At 32.4% G+C, this 22,500-nt stretch overlaps 1 protein-coding gene across 1 annotated transcript in view; it reads right to left on the reverse strand.

The window, feature by feature from the left end:
• Window positions 1-22,500, reverse strand: part of LOC131528321 (E3 ubiquitin-protein ligase UHRF2-like) — a 51,674-nt gene that overhangs the window by 20,335 nt on the left and 8,839 nt on the right. Inside the window, exons 2-6 of the mRNA XM_058757422.1 lie at window positions 11,700-12,011; window positions 10,404-10,684; window positions 2,870-3,088; window positions 2,667-2,776; window positions 790-976 (exon numbers count right to left, since the gene is read on the reverse strand). Coding sequence (XP_058613405.1) covers window positions 790-976; window positions 2,667-2,776; window positions 2,870-3,088; window positions 10,404-10,684; window positions 11,700-12,011 — 1,109 coding nt within the window. The remainder of the gene's footprint in view (window positions 1-789; window positions 977-2,666; window positions 2,777-2,869; window positions 3,089-10,403; window positions 10,685-11,699; window positions 12,012-22,500) is intronic.

Below are 22,500 nucleotides of genomic sequence, written 5' to 3' on the forward strand. Positions count from 1 at the left end.
CAACTGCAAAACAACAATTTAAAAATATTTACTTAACACTGAACATTTTTTAACATTCTAGCAGACATTATACCAACAAAGCACAATTTAACTTAAAATGAATAAGTTACTAAAATAATGGCCATCTTTGAGACCCATTCTTGAATCAGTTATGTATTTTTTACTGTACAAATAAATGCAGAGAGCAGAAGAGAAGAATTATTTTAAAACATTAGAATATATTACAGATCCCAATTTGAACACTATGTGTGAATGTTATAATAAATGTATTAATAGAGCTGTTGAAATTATTATTATCATTATTACTATCTTACTTTTTTATTTTATTTTACAGAACGGTAAAATTACAATATTAACATTTATGAATGTTGATGGAGTTCTTGCTTTTTCTCAGCAAGTTTTATTTTGGCAGAAACCCGCAGGAAGACCTCAGCGCTTCTTTTTGTTGAAAACAGCAGATTTATACATGATTCTCACTAAGAATTTAGGAAGATGTTTGTTACAAGTATCACATGTAAAATAAATCATAAAAATGTTACTGAGCAGCTGATGAGTAACACTGTTTCAGCGCAGATTTTCCTCGCGCTTTGGACTCTGAACCCTGGCTAACGAGCTCGTGCAGCGCTCAGAATACATGCAATCCTCTATTTGACTGCGTCACGTCATTATTCAGTACAATTTATTCTGTCTTTTCGCTGATTTTATGGCTTTTTTTGCTGTTTTTGCTCAAATTATTTGTGTTGCTGGACATTCGGTGCATCCCTGAGTGCAGTGTAGAGCGCGGCTCACCAGTCCTCGTCCTCGGGGATGGCGGTCAGTGGAGGGGTCAGGCAGTAGATGTGGAAGGCCATGTTACACTCGTCACACAGCAGCTGCATGTGAGCGTCCTGCTTCCCTCCACACACACAACACGAGCAGAAACGACACTCAGCCTCCGGATCCGCCTTACAGTGCTTACACTCCGGACCCGTCTTACCTGCACACACACACACACACACATTAAACATGATCCAAACTCTTGTGTCACTGAACATGTGTGTGTGTGTGTGTGTGTGTGTGAGTGTGAAAGAGAGAGAGATAGTGTGTGTGTGTGTGTGTGTGTGTGAGTGCCCTAGTGAAAAATAAATATACTGTATGGGTCAAAATGGTTGATTTTTCTTTTATGCCAAAAATCATTAGGATATTAAGTAAAGATCATGTTCCAGGAAGATATTAGTAATATGCATTGCTAAGGACTTCATTTGGACAACTTTAAAGGCCATTTTCTCAGATTCCAGATTTTCAAATAGTTGTATCTCAGCCAAATATTGTCCTAACAAACCATACATCAATGCAAAGCTTATTTATTCAGCTTTCAGATGATGCATAAATCTCAGTGTTAAAAAACTGACCCTTATGACTGGTTTTGTGGTCCATGGTCACATACAGAAAGTAGTTACAAAAGTAAAGATATGTAAACAGCATATAGTCATGGATTTGAAATGGTGAAAGAAATTCACGAACTCGATCAGAATGTGTGCAGTGCATTGAGAGTGGAAGCGTGCAGAGATGTTACGGATGGGTTTATACCAACGAAACAAGCAGTACGTTCACATTCTTCCATCAACTAACGGAACTGTCTGTGTTTTAGTGCATGTACAAGAATAAAACTAATGTTATTCTGGTTTGTTTCCTGCAGCATTAATGACAGATCACATCAGGTAAAAGTTTAACGCACTTTCGTGTTCTGTACGGTGTAGGTGTGGTGGCGATCTGGTAAAGCGAGTGCTGGTGTGTGGCAGCGACCCGGGTTCGAATCCAGTCCGCAGTGTTTCCTTCAGCCAATGATCTAATGTCTGTGTCCAATGTCCCACTGATGTTCTCTGGATAACTGAGTTGGCTGGTATGCTGGGGGTGTCAGTAAAAGGCAGTTTCTTAAGCTGTGCTATTATTTATGAAGGTTAATTTATTGCATTAGAAACACACAATAATTGTGCCATTAGCACGCTTTAAGTTTACTTGGAATGCCATTGCAATGCATTTTAAAGTCACTAAAAGTAAAGCATAGTATGACCTCAGTTTGTTATTAGTATAATATTAATGTATGTGCATCACTCTTACACTGTAATTGAATTGCAATTGTAATGTCACCAAAATACATTTGAAGTTTATGCTGAATGAATTCTGCAGTTCAAAAATTAACTAAAAGAGTGGATATTTAAAGTGTACTTAAGTATACCTGAAATAGTTCCACTTTAGCACAGACAAGTATATTTAATACAACTTTAGTTGAACTTCAGCACTGCTTCTGCACAACTAAAATGCATTTAGTACAAAATTTAGCAGACTTTAAGTATACCAATTTATATTGTGCCACAAATATATTTAGTTATGCTAAAGTACATACGAATAAATTGTACTTAAGTATACTATTTTTTCACTAGGGTGGGTGAGTGAGTGTGTGTGTGTGTGTGTGTGTGTCTGTGAGAGTGTGTTAGAGTCTGTGTGTGTGTGTGTGTGTGTGTGTGTGTGTCTGTGAGTGTGTTAGAGTCTGTGTGTGTGTGTGTGTGTGTGAGAGTGTGTTAGAGTCTGTGTGTGTGTGTGTGTGTGTGTGTGTGTGTGTGTGTGTGTGTGTGAGAGTGTGTTAGAGTCTGTGTGTGTGTGTGTGTGTGTGTGTGTGTGCTCACGTTTGAAGGGGCCGTCTGCTGCGGACAGTGCCGTTGCTCCTGGTTTCTCTATCCTGTAAATCTCATCCAGAAACTGCAGCTTACAGTCACCAATCACATCACCCGGACCTCTGAAACAACCAATCACAGCACCAGCTTACAACGTCACATATTTCCTCAAGTAAAGTGAACTTTTATTTTGGCGGTCAGCCGTGAGCGTTTACCCCAGCAGAATCTTGACGCGGATCTCTTTGTTGGTGCGTGAGACGGCGTTGAGGGTCGAGATCTCTGCGTCGTACCAGAAGCCTCGCTCCTCGGGGTTCTCCAGGTTATAGTTGACCATCACCACGTCTCCCACCTGCAGCTGGTCGAAGCGCAGCAGAGTCCTGGCCCTCGGACGAACATCGTCCGCGCTCATCTCCACCACGCCGTTCTCCGGATAACTGCGGAAAACAGAAGCAAACGCCGCCGGCATCAGACACAAGAATAAACCCCACCGTCAACAACCGCAATAATTACTGTTTTCACACAGGTTTCCTCAACACTCCCTCTGTCTGCCATTGGTCAGTCAAACAGATAGTCCCGCCCCCAAACTCACTCCATTGGTGGAGTCAGAAGTCGACATATTTGGGCCGATCAAACAAACTGATCAATGTGTCAAGAAAAATCTACCTATAAATGGCAAATATAAAGCATGGTTTCTCAAACTAGCGTTCATGAGTTGTTAAAATCATTAAATTTAATAATGTCAAATTAAATTTAAAAAATGTAAATAAAAACAATAAAAATAAAACACTTACTGAAATTGTGCTAAATTAGAAAAATTTCAAATTAAAATAAAAAGTGAATAAAAACAAAATAAAACAATTTATTAACTAAAAAAATTTAATAAAATTTAAATAAATACATTTAGCTAAAATAAAAACTTTCTAAAATGTATTACATTTATAAATTGTCAAAATAATTTCAAAACAAATACAATCAAAATAAAACACTAGAAATGTATATAATAATAAAAAGTCAAATAAAATATCAAAACAAAGTAAAACACTTAGTCAAAGTTAATTAAATTATAAAATGTCTAATTAAAATAAATGTAAATAAAAACAATCAAAATAAAAAATATATAATTATAAAGAGTCAAATAAAGAAATGTAAAATTTTAATAAATAATTTAAAAATAAAAACTATCAAAATACATCTCTTACTAAAAATTAAATAATAAAAAAGTCAAATTAAAATAATTGTAAAATAGCCACAAATCACAACAAAACACTTACTAAAAATTAAATAAATAAAAAACCATCAAATTAAAATCATGTTAAAATAAAAACAATCAAACTGAACACTAAATAAAGATTAACTGTTGACCCGCGTGTTATATGACCAGTAACTAATATCAGAGAACTGTGAAGGTGTTGTTCAATTATTGAAATATTAACTTATCAGACACCTTGATATCGACGAGAAACAACAAATGTATTATTCTGAACGTTTTCATCTCAGGGAAGAAAACAACAGCCACAAACACGAGTGCATTATCTTGCAGAGATCCGTCGCTCGGAATCGCTGCTGTTCAGATGCGTCACGTGTGAATCAGTGAATCAGTGAATCAATGAATCAGTGAATCAGTGAATCAGATCCGCAGACGTCTGATCGCTCTCACACACATCTGCTGGAGTAACATGCTTCTGAGCGACCGTACGCTCCACAACATCTGCTGAAAACACACACACAAAGATCAGGAACAGTGTGTGTGTGTGTGTGTGTGTGTGTGTGTGTGTGTGTCCATCAGTCGTAGGTTGATCTGTCTCTCATCTGGACTGTGTGTCTCACTCTTCTGCTGCTCCACACGCTCGTGTTCTGAATATCAATATGACTCTCTCACACACACACACACACACACACACACACACACACTCATGCAGCAGCAGCAGGACAGAGTTTTTGGGTGTTTCTTCAGATCTGGCTCTTCTGACCCTTTATAAAATAAACACGTTTCACATTCTCAGCAGTTCATTACTCATAACATCCAGCTTTCAGACAACACACACACTCACACACACACACACACACACACACACACACACTCACACACCGCAGGAGAATCAGTGCTGATCATCTCCACCTCTCAGTTATTCTTTACCATGGACTGGTTAGTATAGCTCACTAAAATCATTATATATATATATATATATATACACTGCTGCTCAAAAGTTTGGGATCAGTAAGATTTTTAATGTTTTTTAAGGGAGTCTCTTCTGCTCATCAAGGCTGTATTTATTTGATCAAAAATACAGAAAAAACAGTAATATTGTGAAATCTTATTGCAATTTGTAATATTGGTTTCCTATTTTAATATACATTAAAATAGAATTTATTTCTGTGACACAGCGCAGAATTTTCAGCATTTTTTTGGTTTTCAACACTGATTATAAATCAGCATATTAGAATGATTTCTGAAGATCATGTGACGCTGAAGACTGGAGTAATGATGCTGAAAATCCAGCTGCGCATCACAGAAATAAATTCTATTTTAAAGTATATTAAAACAAAACTGTTATTCTAAATTGAAATAATATTTCACAAAATAACAGTTTTTTCTGTATTTTTGATCAAATAGATACAGCCTCGAAGAGCAGAAGAAACATAAAATCGTACTAAATAAAATAAAAAATAAAAAATCTTACTGATCCCAAACTTTTGACCGGCAGTGTGTGTGTATATGTATATATATATATATATATATATATATATATATATATAATTTTTTTTTTTTTTTAAATATATATATATATATATATATATATATATATAGTTAAAAAATATAAATATATATATATATATATCATTTATATATATATATATGTATGTATATGCGTGTATATATGTGTGTGTGTGTATATAATCAGAGACAGAATAAAATCACTGAAGGGTCAGAATAATCATCATCATCTGCTCATATCTGTGTTCCAGTAAAATTAAAAAGTTACTCCTAATTAGGGCTACAAAACGATTAATCGCGATTAATGCACACAAATATATACATATATGTATATATTTAAAAAAATATATATTTGTATGTAAACACTTGTATATAATTTATATTATATATAAATATTTTATATATAAATTAACATATTTTCCTTAATATATACATGTATGTGTGTTTATTTATATATACATAATAAATACACACAGTACACACACATATAGTATGTAAACATAAACTTTTATTTTGAATAGATTAATCGCGATTAATCATTTAGCAGCCCTAGTCCTAATTAAGACTCTTAATAGTAGGAGTGTGTTTTTGTAGTCAGGAGTCTCTGACTGAACACACACACACACACACACACACATAATAAAGTGTAATGTAATAAACCTCAATGTCAAATGTCAAGTGGCCAATCACAGTCTGCGTTTATGACAGCTGATTAACAGATGCACGATCACGAGCCAAATTACAGGAGGGTAAAAATGACTTCAGAAAGATGGCAGCAACATAATATTATTTTTACACAGAGATTAATAGCTCTATTAGTAAAATCTGTTGATTTTAGCTGTCTTTGTTGCATTATGTGCCAATGCTGACCGTTTAAAAATGGGGAAACAGCACTTTTCAAGCTTTTCCTCCAATGTTTGCAGGCCTGTAACTCAAAAAGTATTAAAGATATCTAAATGCCCTTTTATATATTGGGTCTTAACAAACTTTCCTTTTGGCATCTTTATTTTTAAGGCCCTATATGGTTCGGTTCCAGAGATATTGGAATTTCAATATGGCTCCAAGAGTAAATCGATGAATTGTACACATTTTCAATTGTCAAAAACCAAATGTGGGTCACTTTGCAAAAAATATGATACTTCTTTTCTTTTAAAGAGGAAAGTCTGAAGAACAAATAATGTTGAAACTAGAAATGTATCTTGTTTCCTTCTGTCCAAACAACTCCAATGAACAGACCAGTCTGAGTGCCACAAATAATATTTTTCCTAGGTTTGGTTGCCTATAATTCAAGGCGTATTCATTTTCAAGGCCCTACATCGTTCAGTACCAGAGATATGGGGTAAGTGCTGTTTCCCCATGTTTGAGTGGTCAGCATTGGCACACAATGCAACAAAGATTGCTAAAGTCAACAGATTTCACTAATAAAGCAGCCAATCTCTGTGTAAAAATAACATTATGATGCTGCCATCTTTCTGAAGCCATTTTTACCCCCCTGTAACTTGGCTCTGAATCTCAGGTGAAAATGGCCATTTTGAAATAGTGCATTACTCAGTAAATATTCATCCATGACATTTAATATTTTGGCTTTCATCACTATACATGTCTATCTTTCTTCAGAAAAAATATGAGCAAAATCAAAAATGTGAGCCGGGGAAGTTTCTGAAATTTGGTTGATTTGACACGGAATGACCCAAAAGTTAACAGAAATTAAATTTAAATCTTTTTTACATTTACTTTAAAGGAACACTCCACTTTTTTTGGAAATAGGCTCATTCTCCAACTCCCCCAGAGTTAATAATTTGAGTTTTACCGTTTTTGAATCCATTCAGCCAATCTCCGGGTCTGGCGATAGCACTTTTAGCATAGCTTAGCATAGATCATTGAATCCTATTAGACCAGTAGCATCGCGTTCAAAAATGACCAAAGAGTTTCGATAGTTTTCTTATTTAAAACTTGACTCTTCTGTAGTTATATCGTGTACTAAGACCGGCGGAAAATGAAAAGTTGCGATTTTCTAGGCTGATATGATTAAGAACTATACTCTCATTCTGTCGTAATAATCAAGGAACTTTGCTGCCGTAACATGGCGCAGCAGGTGCAGTGATATTACGCAGAGCCTGAAAGCAGTCCCCAGCCAGGTACCTGGTTATAATATGGCTGGGGACTGCTTTCAGGCGCCGCGTATCACTGCACCTGCGCGCCATGTTACGGCAGCAAAGTTCCTTGATTATTACGCCGGAATGAGAGTATAGTTCTTAATCATATCGGCCTGAAAATCGCAACTTTTCATTTTCCGCCGGTCTTAGTACACGATATAACTACAGAAGAGTCAAGTTTTAAATAGGAAAACTATCGAAACTCTTGGTCATTTTTGAACGCGATGCTACTGGTCTAATCGGATTCAATGATCTATGCTGCTATGCTAAAAGTGCTATCGCCAGACCCGGAGATCGGCTGAATGGATTCAAAAACGGTAAAACTCAACTTATTAACTCTGGGGGAGTTGGAGAATGAGCCTATTTCCAAAAAAAAGTGGAGTGTTCCTTTAAAGCATCTGACTCGTGCTTTTCTTGCATTCAGAGTCGCATCAGCACACGCGAGCAGCGTTCGGTTAATGAGTGTTTATTTAGCGATTATAACTCCACACCATTATCAATCTTTTTTTATTCTCTGTGTTGTTTTAAACAGCGTCAGTGAAACACGCAGCTGTTTGTGAAGGAGGATCTGAATCTCAACAGCTGCTGCAGATTAGGGCTGTCAAAAAAAAAAATCGAATTTCGAATATTTGCATAAGATGTTGTTTACGTCAAAACTGAAACCAAGCCGTTCACACAGAACGCATATTTATTACATTTTCTAGAAGGACATCTATCAGCGTTGCACTCACGTCTCGCACAAGAGAGCCGCATGTTTAGAAAGCATGTCAAATTAATGCAAGTTCAACTTTTAAAAACCATGTCTCGAGACTTTATGGCGGTTTTTCTGCATCTCATGTTTTTAAATGAAAAAGTTCTCTTTGTGATTGGTTTTCGGTCCTTTGTATTAAACTATACATTCATACATGATGCTATTTTGTTTCTAATTGTTTAAGCAACTTCATTAATGATATATTGTTCATAAACATTATTTTAAACATGCACTTTTTTCAAAGATAGTCGTGCATTAGTGATATTTTGTTCGATGCGCCCTCTTGTGACCTCAGGTGAGAAGCCAAAAGCTTTTTCGCCCCTAACAGAGATTATGCCATATTGATAATATTTTAGTACAAAATTCGAATTTAGTTTTTCAGTCATTTTGACAGCCCTACTCTTCAAGATCTTCAACAAACCAGCAAACAAAACACAGCATCCAGCAAAACACTGTGGGACTGGATCAGGACTCGTGAAACGGATCGGGTCAGAACGCCTGCGCTTTTAGCATTAAAAATAATGTTAGTTAAACATGTTTTATTTAAATGCTACAAACCTAAGACAAACCATTCTAAAAATATTTTAAATGTTTAATATAATAATATTTTATATTATATTTTATATTTATTTAAAAAAATTAAACATTTTAATATTTTAAATATTACAAATGTCAATTTACATTGTTTTAGTTTTTTAGCATGTAAACAAACAAACAAATAATACTGTTTAAACAGGTTTTATTTTACTGAAATGCTAAAAAACCAAAGACAAATAATTGTAAACATTTTAAAATTAATATAAATATTAAAAAAAACAACAGTTTGTGTGTGTGTGGGGGGTGATGTCATGTATGCATGTTTTTAGTTTTTTTTAAACATAAAACATAAATAAATAATATAATAATAATTCATTACACTTATATAGGCGCTTTTCTAGGCACTCAAAGTGCTTTACATCGTGAGGGGGTCTCCTCATCCTCCACCAAATGTAATTTATTTATTTGTGCTAAAAACCAAAGACTAATCATTTTTAATTGAAAAAAAAACAAACAAAAAAATACATAGTTTTAGTTTTTAGCATTTAAACATTTTATTTTATCTACTTACATGTTAAAAAACATATAGACAAATAATTGTAAATATTTACATATTAATATAAATATAAATATAAAAGAACAATAGATGTTGTGGGACAGAATAAAAAATATGATGTCAGATTACATGTTTGAAGGTTTTTAACATTTAAATAAAAAATAAGCAATATTATCATTTAAACATGCTTATTTAATTATGTTAAAAACCTAAGATGAATAAATTTAAATAGTAATAATAATAATAATATTTTTTAAATAAAAACAATACTTGTGGGGGACAAAATAAAAAATATTGATTTTGGCTTTTAGCATTTAAATACATAAATAATATTATTTTGATATTATTTTGAATATTATTTTAAATCATTATGTTTAATTTGATTTATTTAAATGCAAAAAAATAATAATAATAATTACAATATTTTAATAATATATTTTATATTATTTTAAATGATATATAATATTAGTACATTTATATTTAGTCATTTAGCAGAAGCTTTTATCCAAAGCGACTTACAAATGATGACTCGGTTAGCTTAATGCAGTACACATAGCAACGTTTTTATTTTATTTTTTTAATTATATAATAAATAAAAAGAAAACAGGTAGAGTAGAAAAAGAATAGAGCAAGCTAGTGTTAGAGGCCTTTTTTTGCTTTTTGTTAATCGTAAAAAAAACAAAAAGAAAACAATATATTAGTAGAATATATTAATATAGAATATATTAGTGTATTTTTAAAAAACTGAACAAAAACATGAATCCAGACACGAATCAGACCTGAGATCAGATCCCATCAACACAAACCATGTGACCTGAGCACAAACGCTGTTCTCGGATCAGCATGAATTTCAGCATCGGTTTCCCAGCATGCACTGCAGCATGATGCATTGCTCTTGGAATCGATACACTTACCGCACTCAGAACGCATCCCATCATGCACCTCCTCACACTTTAGACTCCTCGCGCTTTAGAAATGAACATCCAGACAAGCAGGGAAAAACAAAGAGCCTTCCTTCCCATGATGCACTTACTCTTCATATTTAATGTGGTAGGAGACGTGCGGCGGATCCGTTTTGGACGTGGACGGTTGGTCCGAGTGTAACGCTGTGCTGTGAGCGTCCGTGGATGATGATGATGACGAAGGCTCAGACTCCAGCTTGCCGTTAGTCCGTTTGCTGGGTCGGCCGACGCGGGCCGGAGCGGGCGTCTCGACTCGGCCGTTCTGTCCTTTAGAGGCAGGAGTGACCTTCTCAATCACGCCCTCGAACCAGGCGCCGATGCTGACATCCCTGCAGTCCACCAACTCATTCACCTGACGAACACAAACACAGCTGCTCTTAATCTTTCCATTGATGTATGGTTTGTTAGGATCGGACAATATTAGAAAATCTGGAATCTGAGGGTGCCAAAAAATCAAAATATTGAGAAAATCGCCTTTAAAGTTGTTCAAATGATGTTCTTAGCAATGCATATTACTAATCAAAAATTAAGTTTTGATATATTTACGGTAGGAAATATACAAAATATCTTCATGGAACATGATCTTTACTTAATATCCTAATGATTTTTGGCATAAAAGAAAAATTAAATTTTTAATCACATTTTTAAAATTAATTTAATTAAAATTATCCTTTAATATTTAGTATTTACCAAAACCAAAGTGTGAATTCTAATATTTGGAATAATAATAATAGTAATAGTAATAACAATAACAGTAGTAATAAATAATGTTTTTAATAATAATAGAATTATATAATATATATATATAATATAATCATAATTTTAAATTAAATTAATAAAAACAATATGATAAATATATATATATAAATCATAACATTGAAACTAAAATAATATTTGTAATTTTTAATAATAATAATAATAATAATTCTAAATGTTAGAATTTCTACCGACTCATCTAAACATTAAATAATATTACAAACTTATTATGATTAATGCATATAAAATTGTTTCATAGCACTTTCAATTTAATGTGTAAATTTAGTACAATTACCCTATGTTAGATTAAATTAATAAATAAAACTATGTGATAATTAATAACAAAGAATTCATTTTAAAACAATAATATTAAAATGAAAATAATATTTTAAAATATTGTTATTTTTAAAATAATATAGTATTTTAGAAGTAATATAAAAACAATAACAATAATTCACCATAAACTGTATAATTTGCCTACCATCCGAGGAGGAACATGTAAAGAGTCAGTCATCATGACCGATGCTACAATTATTTCATAGAATAATCTCTGAAGTTTTTTGGGAACTATAAGTGGCATACAGTTAGAGTGCAGGCAGTATTGTTCTTACTCTGAAGAGTCCGATCCCGGGATCGATGAGCAGCGTCCGGCTGGATGTGGACGGCTGGCTGTCCGGCGCCGGGCTGCAGCATTTGGACCCGTTTCCGTTGCTGTTGGCGACGGTTTCTGGGGAAACGACTGTTGTGGTGGGTGTGGCTGAGGCGGGGACAGATGTTGTGGTGGGCGGGGCTACTGCACAGGCCACACCCTCTTCGTTGCTGAGGGAGGGGCTATCCGGCGCGTCCGTCTGTGAGCGAATGAGAAGCTGGACGATGTCGTTAAGACCCACGTTATAATCAAAGAGCGTCTGACCATCTTCCATCTGCAAAAAAGCATGCCAAATATTAATCATTAGTTATGCAAAATAAACAGTGCATTATAACATTTCATTATATAAAATGTACAACTATTGTAAGCAATTTTATTATATTTATGTATTGTACACTATACACTATCAGTCAGGAGTTTGGAATAATTAAGATTCTTTAATGTTTTTAAAAGAATCTCTTCTGCTCACCAAGGCTGCATTTATTTGACCAAAAATACTGTAAAATTCTGAAATATTATTCTAATGTAAAACAGCTGATTTCTATGTGAATATGTGTTACACTGTAATTTTAAAATCCTTAAAAAAAGAGCAAAATCCTTAAAAAACTATTTATTATTATTATTATTATTATAATGTGTGTATTTATACACACACTCACAAACTAAAGCACACAAAAGCCCTGTATTTCAGGTTTGTTCTGTGTTTATCTGTCGTGTTTGTGTGTTGTTATGAGGGCAGAGTAACTCTGAGATGTGAGACCATCACAAACAGCAGCGAAGCCATTTTGTGCTGCAGCGGACGCCATCAGCCTCGGCTTTTCCCCCAATCACAAATAAAGAAATAAAGAAATGTTAGAATAGTGATGACGGCTCTAGTGCAACCGTGCGCATACGCGCTCGCATGTGTGTGTGTGTGTGTGTGTGTGTTGCCATAGCAACCAACCAGGATCCATTTCACACACACACACACTCGCACGAACACACAATTGTAATTTGGCGGATGTGTGCGGGCGTGAAACATCAGCGGCGGATTGGCCGGTTCGTCTCATTAACATGAGAATCAGAGGTGTTAGATGTGTTTCCCGTTCTCCCGTTACTCTTCCAACACTCCCGCTTTATTATGCATGATGGAGAGAAAACGAGAAGACTGACGGAGTCCACACCTCTGAGAAAACCCAAAGACTAACGCTGAAGAGAGATCGTGACAGAAGCGTTAAAGCCTCTGAGCGGAGGAGAAACCATGAGATGAAACGCTTCTGAAGACCTGCCACAGACATTCAGGACGTGTGACCCTGGACCACAAAACCAGGCATAAGGGTCCATTTTTAAAAATTGAGATTTATGCATCATCTGAAAGCTGAATAAATAGCTTTGCATTGATGTATGGTTTGTTATGATATGATATAATATCTGATAATCTGGAATCTGAGGGTGCAAAAAAATCTAAATATTGAGAAAGTTGTTCAAATGAATTCTTAGCAATGCATATTACTAATCAAAAATGAAGTTTTGATATATTTACGGTAAGAAATTTGCAAAATATCGTCATGGAACATGATTTTACTTAACATCCTAATGATTTTTAGCATAAAAGAAAGATTGATAATTTTGACCCATACAAATGCATTGCTACAAATAATGCTTTTCTAACTTTCCAGCCAAGATATCTAAAAATTCTTAAATCAAGAAGGAAAAGTAAAAATTATTGTCTTGTTTTCAGAAAAAAACGAATAAAAATTAAGTGAGTTTTTCCTTAGAAAGAGCAAAATAAAACTCACTTAATTCTGACTTGTTTTTTTTTGGCTGGAAACAAGACAAAAAATCTAAGTAAGAAAAGCATGTTTTGCAGTGTACCTGTGCTGCTTATGACTGCTGCTGTGCTCCAGGGTCACAGATGTGTTTAATTGTGATGAAAATACTGCTAAAACTCTTTGTAGTCGTAAACTAGGCTTCATTTTAGTCTAATTTCTTCTGTTGTTCTCATTGGTGTGACTCTTTCTCTTTCTCCCAAGACACAGGAGAAAACAGCGTTAATCCTGAAGCGCTGACATTATCGTGAAAATGAAAAACCGTCTCCACTAATTGGGAATGAGGACGGCCTGATGGAAAATGACTCATCTGTGGCTCGCGTTGGCTCTCCCGTCCAGATTCCAGATCATTCACTCACAGAAGAAAATAATCAGACGCGGTGCCACCTCAGCGCAGAAACATCTCGAACTCACGCGCCTCCGTTACTCACGTGTGCTTCCCACAATCACTCGCTCTGCTTCACACACGACTGGACATTACTGACCACTGACCAATCAGAGGGAGGCATTCCACGGAAAAACTGTCACACTGCAAAAAATGATTTTCTCACTTAGTATTTTTGTCTTGTTTTCTAGTATAAATATCTAAACATTCTTGAATCGAGATGCATTTGGTTGACAAGTAAAATAACTTAAGATATCTATTATCAACATTTTGTTAATTTTTGCTTAAAACGAGAAAAAATATCTGCCAATGGGGCAAGAAAAATATTCTTGTTTAGCCTTTGAATTAAGATTATTATTCTTACCCCACTGGCAGATATTTTTGCTTGTTATTTTAGTTATTGCATTCAACCGAATGCATCTTGATTCAGAATTTGTAGATATTTATACTAGAAAACAAGACAAAAATACTAAGCGAGAAAATATTTTTTTGCAGTGCAGAGTATTTTTTCAGAGTATTTCCAGCCGATAAACTATAAAAACACTGACAGCCAATCAGAATCCAACAAGAGCTTCGAGCATTTAAAGCGACAGACGACAAAACTGCAGCATGTTAATAACGAACACATCGTTATCATCCGCTGGTGTGAATGCTAATATAACGCTGCAATTATCATTAAAGTTATTGTTAGTTATAGTTGCAGTTAACATTATAGTAGTGCTGGGCAATGATTAATCGCAATTAATCGCATCCAAAATAAAAGTTATTTTTTATATAATATATGTGTGTGTACTGTGTATATTTATTATGTATATATAAAGACACACACGTACAGTATATATTTTGAAAATATTTACATGTATTAACATGCATATATTTATATTATATATAAATATATTTAATATATAAATGTTTTTTTAAATATATACATGCATGTGTTTGTATTTATATATATATACATAATACATATACACAGTACACACTCATATATTATATATATAAAATAAAAAACTTTATTTTGGATGCGATTAATTGTTGCCCAGCACTACATTATAGTTATTATTATAGTTATCACTATAGGCATTATTACAGCTAAAATGTTATTACTAAAGTTACAGTTATCTTATTGTTGAAGTTATCATTATAGTTATTGTTACAATTATCATTATAGTTACTGATACACTTACTGTTTCAGTTATTTTTAGAGATACTTATAAAGTTATCATATTTTTTGTTATAGTTATTATTATAGTTATAATTATCTTTACAGCAAAAAATCTTGTTAGTTATTGTTATAGTTATTATTATAATTATTATTAGGCAAGGTACGTTTATTTATATAGCACACTTCATACACAGAAAATACAAATAATAAATCATAAGTTTTATAAGAAATATGTAAAAAATTATAACATAAATACAATGAAAAGTAAGAAATGAAAAATCATAAATTGTTTAAACTGAATTTAAAAAGGAAAATTATTCAGATTCTATATTAGAATAAAAGGAAAAGAACAGTGCAGTGGTAAATCTATCGTTATACAGTAATCGTTACAGTTATCTGTTATATTTTTCGTTATGATTAACATTACATTTATTTATTATTGTTACAGTAATGCTAGTTATCATTATTGTTTTAGTTTTGGTAACAGTTATTGCAAAAGATTATTTATAGTTACAGTTATAATTTTAGTTCTTATAGTTGGTGTGAACAGGTCTTAAGAAGCTTTGTTACTAGTTACAGATAAAGTTGTTGTTTCAATTATTATTATAGTTATTGTTAAAAAGTTATTGTTAAACTTACCATTACAGTAATTGTTACAGTTATCATTATAGTTATTGTTACAGTTATCATTATATATGTTACAGTTATCTTTATAGTTATAATTACAGTTATATTTACAGTAATTGTTACAGTTATCATTATAGTTATTGTTACAGTTATCATTATAGTTATTGTTACAGTTATCATTATAGTTATTGTTACAGTTATCATTATAGTTATTGCTATAGTTATCATTATATATGTTACAGTTATCTTTATAATTATTGTTACAGTTATCATTATATGTTACAGTTATCTTTATAGTTATCATTACAGTTATATTTACAGTTATTGTTACAGTTATCATTATAGTTATTGCTATAGTTATCATTATATATGTTACAGTTATCTTTATAGTTATCATTACAGTTATTGTTACAGTTATCATTATAGTTATTGCTATAGTTATCATTATATGTTACAGTTATCTTTATAGTTATCGTTACAGTTATCTTTACAGTAATTGTTAGTTATCATTATAGTTATCATTACAGTTATTGTTACAGTTATCATTATAGTTATTGCTACAGTTATCATTATATATGTTACAGTTATCTTTATAGTTATCATTACAGTTATCTTTACAGTAATTGTTAGTTATCATTATAGTTATTGTTACAGTTATCATTATATATGTTACAGTTATCTTTATAGTTATCATTACAGTTATCTTTACAGTAATTGTTACAGTTATCATTATAGTTATTGCTATAGTTATCATTATATATGTTACAGTTATCTTTATAGTTATCATTACAGTTATCATTATAGTTATTGCTATAGTTATCATTATATATGTTACAGTTATCTTTATAGTTATCGTTACAGTTATTGTTACAGTTATCATTATAGTTATTGCTATAGTTATCATTATATATGTTACAGTTATCATTATATGTTACAGTTATCATTATATATGTTACAGTTATCTTTATAGTTATCATTACAGTTATCTTTACAGTAATTGTTACAGTTATCATTATAGTTATTGTTACAGTTATCATTATATATGTTACAGTTATCTTTATAGTTATCATTACAGTTATTGTTACAGTAATTGTTACAGTTATCATTATAGTTATTGTTACAGTTATCATTATATATGTTACAGTTATCTTTATAGTTATCATTACAGTTATTGTTACAGTTATCATTATAGTTATTGCTATAGTTATCATTATATATGTTACAGTTATCTTTATAGTTATCGTTACAGTTATTGTTACAGTTATCATTATATATGTTACAGTTATCTTTATAGTTATCATTACAGTTATCTTTACAGTAATTGTTACAGTTATCATTATAGTTATTGTTACAGTTATCATTATATATGTTACAGTTATCTTTATAGTTATCATTACAGTTATTGTTACAGTTATCATTATAGTTATTGTTACAGTTATCATTATAGTTATTGTTACAGTTATCATTACAGTTATCTTTACAGTTATTGTTACAGTTATCTTTACAGTTATTGTTACAGTTATCATTATAGTTATTGCTATAGTTGATGTGAAAAGGTCTTAAGAGGCAAGGCTCGAAATTGCGACCATTTTGGTCCCATAATTTAATCTGTGCGACCTCAAAATATATTTGGGAGCATCTGTGCGAGTGCATGTAATTGTTGTAGTGCGACCTGTTTTCATTTCTAACAATGTTTCGTTCCTGAATGAATCAACCGTTTAAATGATTCGCTTCGATCGCAGTGACTCACTTATTAAAAGTGACTTGATGCCATCTACTAGCAATTGTAATTTCACATTTAAAGTATCTTCTAATTTTTTTTTTTAATAATTTCAAATATCAGTATTCAACGTTTTATGTTTGCAGTATTAAAACATTATATATGCATGTGTAACTGCAGGTTAAATGCATTCGTGTCCTGCATTAAGCAGGTGTAAGTGCATCTAAATGCCGCTTCAGAAATTCAAAGATGAATTTTGTTGATACTGATTTCATTTGCTTGATAACAGCCCAAATGTCTTATTATTCTAATTGACTGATTAAATGTAAGAATTTGACTCCAATCTGCATTAAAGTTAAGAACGTAAAGATGAAATCTGTTAATATATCATTTGTAGTTACGGTGCTCGTTCATTTTTGCTGGTGCTCCTAACTTTTTAAAGTTGGGAGCACCAGAGCTACCAAGTTAAAAAGTTAATTTGGAGCCCTGAGAGGGTTTGTTTAATTAACTAACATTAACTGCATGCAACAGCAAACACGTCTAACGAAGCAGACGCTGCATTTATGAGCTTTATGTGAAGCTGTATGAAAAGAGTGTTTATATAATCATTAACAGAACACAATCACGTGTGTGTGTGTGTGTGTGTGTGTGTGTGTGTTGCTAAAGCACCTCTTCATCTCCGTCTAACACAGTGACGCACAAGCTTTAAGCTCAACACACACACACACACACACACACACACAGCCAAAATGACAACACTCTCCTCTCAACACACCAGCAGCCGTCCGTTCCTCTCTCTCACACACACACACACACGAATGACCCAAACTTTCATTAAAGTGTGTGAAACGAGTGCTTATCAACAGCTCTGAAGATCCTCCATTTGCAGCTCTGGTCTGGCTAACACCGCGCCATTTTGAGCGCAGCACAACGGCATGATGGTTATGTAAATCACCGTAGCGCTTCACAAGCTCGAATACAGCCGTGATTCAGCGTGTGTGTGTGTGTGTGTGTGTGTGCATTATGTTTGTGCATTCTTGAGCTGCAAAAATGCATGTGTGAGAGTCAAAGCGTGTGCTTTTCCCTCCAACAAAGATGGAAAATCAAACTAGCCGAGCAGGGAATGTACGCCACTGCAGAGCCCAGTGTGGAATTCTGGGATATGTGCAGAGCCGCCCCTCGTCCTCCTCCCGCCGGCGCAGGATTGAACGAAGAAAGAAGAAGTAGGTCACGTTCAGATCGAACACAAACAAACCAACTTACAAATCAAAGTGTGTTTACTGGCGATACTGCGGTGAAGCGCTCCGATCCAGCGGCTCGTCTAATTAAACCGACGAAACGTTTCAGACACACGACGCAGGCCCAGAAACAACACCAGCTGCGGAAAAACGCCCCGCGTTACAGCCTCGACAGGAGCAAACACTGACACACACACACACACACACACACACACACACACACTAAACACTAAATAAAGCTGCTTTTCTAAATACACTGTTGTTGAATTCACACCAGAGCTGGACGATACGACCGAAGATCAAAACCTCGATTAATTGAACACTTTACCTTGATTATGATGATTGAATGATTATTTTATTTTTCATTTATATATATATATATATATATATATATATTCTGCAGCACAAAAGCAGTCATAAGCAGCACAGCTATATTTGTAGCAATAGCCAACAATACATTGTTTGGGTCAAAATTATCCATTTTTCTTTCATGCCAAAAATCATTAGGATATTAAGATCATGTTCCATGAAGATATTTTGTAAGTTTCCTACCGTAAATATATCAAAACTTCATTTTTGATTAGTAATATCTATTGCTAAGAACTTCATTTGGACAACTTTAAAGGTGATTTTCTCAATATTTAGATTTTTTTGCACCCTCAGATTCCAGATTTTCAGATATTGTCCGATCCTAACAAACCATACGTCAATGGAAAGATTATTTATTCATCTTTTAGATAATACATAAATCTCAATTTCCAAAAATTGACTGGTTTTGTGCTCCAGGGTCACACACACACACACACACACACATATATATATATATATATATATATATATATAATTTATTTTTTGCCCTCATAGTTCATTAAAGGTTTGTACTATAAATATACTCAACTATTAAATGTGGGATGTTTTTTTTTCTACTGAAAGAGTGCATTTCTTATCTTTGTGATTTTTTTTTATTTATTTATAGTTATTTATGGTTATTTGTTGAATATTTCAAACAATTGAAATCAAATCACACATTGCTTGAAATGAAGGCGTCTTATGAAAAAAGTCACATTTCAGTTTTACTGTAAAAAGCAAGAAAAAAAGAAAATAACTTAAATTTTTTGCAAACATAATAAATGAATATTGCCATGTCATACTGTATAATAACAAGTTTTGGTTTTTATACACATTAATCTTGTTTTCATAATTTAAAAAAATATATTTTTACTGGCAAACGAGACATATTTTCTGTTTTCAATTTAACTTTAGTTAAAGTTTTAGTAATTTTGTTGTGTTTTTTTTTGTTTTAAGATAAGATAAGATAAACTTTATTTGTCCCCGAAAGGAAATTTGTCTCGGGCAGAGTGCTACAATACATACAATTATAATAGACAAAACTGATTAAAAACAATTAAGAACATACATTAAAATACAACAATGTGTAATATAAATAAATGCAAAAACACAGTAAAGTGTGTTTTGTTTTTTAATGTAAATATAGTTTTTTATTAGATAAATGTCTCATATTTCTCAAATTTCATTCATGTTTATTTATCATGAACGGTCATACTCATCCGTATAGCACGGCTACACACGCAGTAGAATGTTTTTAAGGGGAAAGTATTAACAGGATTAAAAAAACGTAATAAGCGACATTGTAAAATTACGTCGGTTCGAGGTTCAGAATTTCATCTCTTTTCGATTAATCGTCCAGCACTAACTCACACACGCTGGCAGAACACATTAAAGCTTTTATAAGTGTACGTCATGTTTTATTAGTGCTGACAGACGTTTATTCTGATGATTCGACATTAATAAACCAATGCATACAGCAATTTAATATCATCACACACGTCACTAACGAGCGGTTTTAGATGCATGCACCCATTAATAGTGTTTTCATCAGTATTTTTGCCTTGTTTACCAGTAAAAATCTTTTAAATAAATTATCAAAGCAAGATTAATATGTATAAAAACTAGTGCTGTCAAATGATTAATCATGATTAATCGCATCCAAAATAAGTTTTTGTTTACATTATACTGTATACATGTGTACTGTGTATATTTATTATGTATATATAAATACACACACACATGCAGTATACATTTTGAAAATATTTACATGTTTATACATTTATAAATTCATATTCTTGTATTTTATATCATATATAAATATATTTAATATATAAACATAATATATATGCATGTATACATTTAAGAAAAATGTTATGTAAACAAAAACTTTTGTGTTGGATGCGATTAATCATTTGACAGCACTAATAAAAACAAAAAATGTTATTGTATCTAATTTTATAACTATTCTAGTATTTAATAAAATAATGTGTTATTAATATGCTGGGCAACGATTAATCGCGATTAATCGCATCCAAAATAAAAGTTTTGTTTATATAATATATCTGTGTGTACTGTGTATATTTATTATGTGTATATAAAGACACACACATACAGTATATGTTTTGAAAAGATTTACATGTATATATTTATTAATATAATTTATATGATATATAAATATATTTAATATATAATCATAACACATTTTTCTTAAATATATACATACATGGGTGTGTATTCATATATACATAATAAATACACACAATACACACACATATATTATGTACACAAAAACTTTTATTTTGGATGCGATTAATCGCGATTAATCGTTGCCCAGCACTAAAAAAAAATACTAAAACTTTAACTTAATTTTTAAATGAAAACAGAAAATATGTCTTGTTTGCCAGTAAAAATATTGTAAAAAATGTATTAAAACAAGATGAATACGTATAAAAACAAAAACAGTTTAGAGAGAATATATATTCGTTTATTTTTCTCGTTTATATTGATATTTTTACAATGTCAACAGCAATAGATAAAAATAGAAATGTATATGTTTAATTACATATATCAATAATAAAGTACAAACAAATGTCTGATATCACACACATCTAATATATAAATATATTAGTTATATAAATACAGGTGTATAAAAGTAAGTGCTTCAATCTTCACTAATCCCAAAGAGTAGCTTGTTTTGTTTTGTTTGTATAAACCTCAATAAATGCTATTAGATTAATATTTCAAACAAGAATTTTTTTACAAACAAGAAACAAGATGTGCACCTAAAGTACATTTAGCCTGCCCTGTTTTAGAGATGAGTTTGAACAGTTTTTTCAGTAAAATATGAGAAACCGTGCACAAATAAAGCAGCATTGATGCTCATGCATCCAGCAGGTGTTTCATTTCAGAGTGTTTTTGTGGGAAAGATCCGCTAATCTGCTTAAACGGCCGTAACGAGATCTGTTTAACACGTTTAATTCACATGCATCTGATACAGTGCTCATCTGAGCAGTTCTCCTGCTTTACAAAGACTTTCATTTCAATCATGCTGATAAACCAGAGATTTCAGTTTATTTAGTTTTACTGCACTGAAAGATTACTTCACTTAAGACAAAATACACTTGTATTAAAGACACAATCACAAGCAGCTCATAAACCCAAACACATTTCAAAATCAACCAATCACACGCCAGCACAGGTACAATCAGCCAATCGGCGAGTGAAAGACCTTTAACCCTTCAGACGTTATTATATCTCCACAGACGCAATACTGAATTTTTCATGAACGAATACAAGGCTGCGAGGAATAGATCTGTTCAATGGGTTGTAGTAGTGATACGTTTTTTACAAATAAAACTTTTCGTTTAGTTTAAGTATATCAAGTACTAATATAACTGAAATTAAATCAACTTAAAACTATATTAAAACAATGACAATAACACTAAATCTTAAAAACTTGAAAATGAAAATA

This window comes from Onychostoma macrolepis, chromosome 21 (genome assembly GCF_012432095.1).
Source record: "Onychostoma macrolepis isolate SWU-2019 chromosome 21, ASM1243209v1, whole genome shotgun sequence".
Taxonomy (NCBI): Eukaryota; Metazoa; Chordata; class Actinopteri; order Cypriniformes; family Cyprinidae; genus Onychostoma; species Onychostoma macrolepis.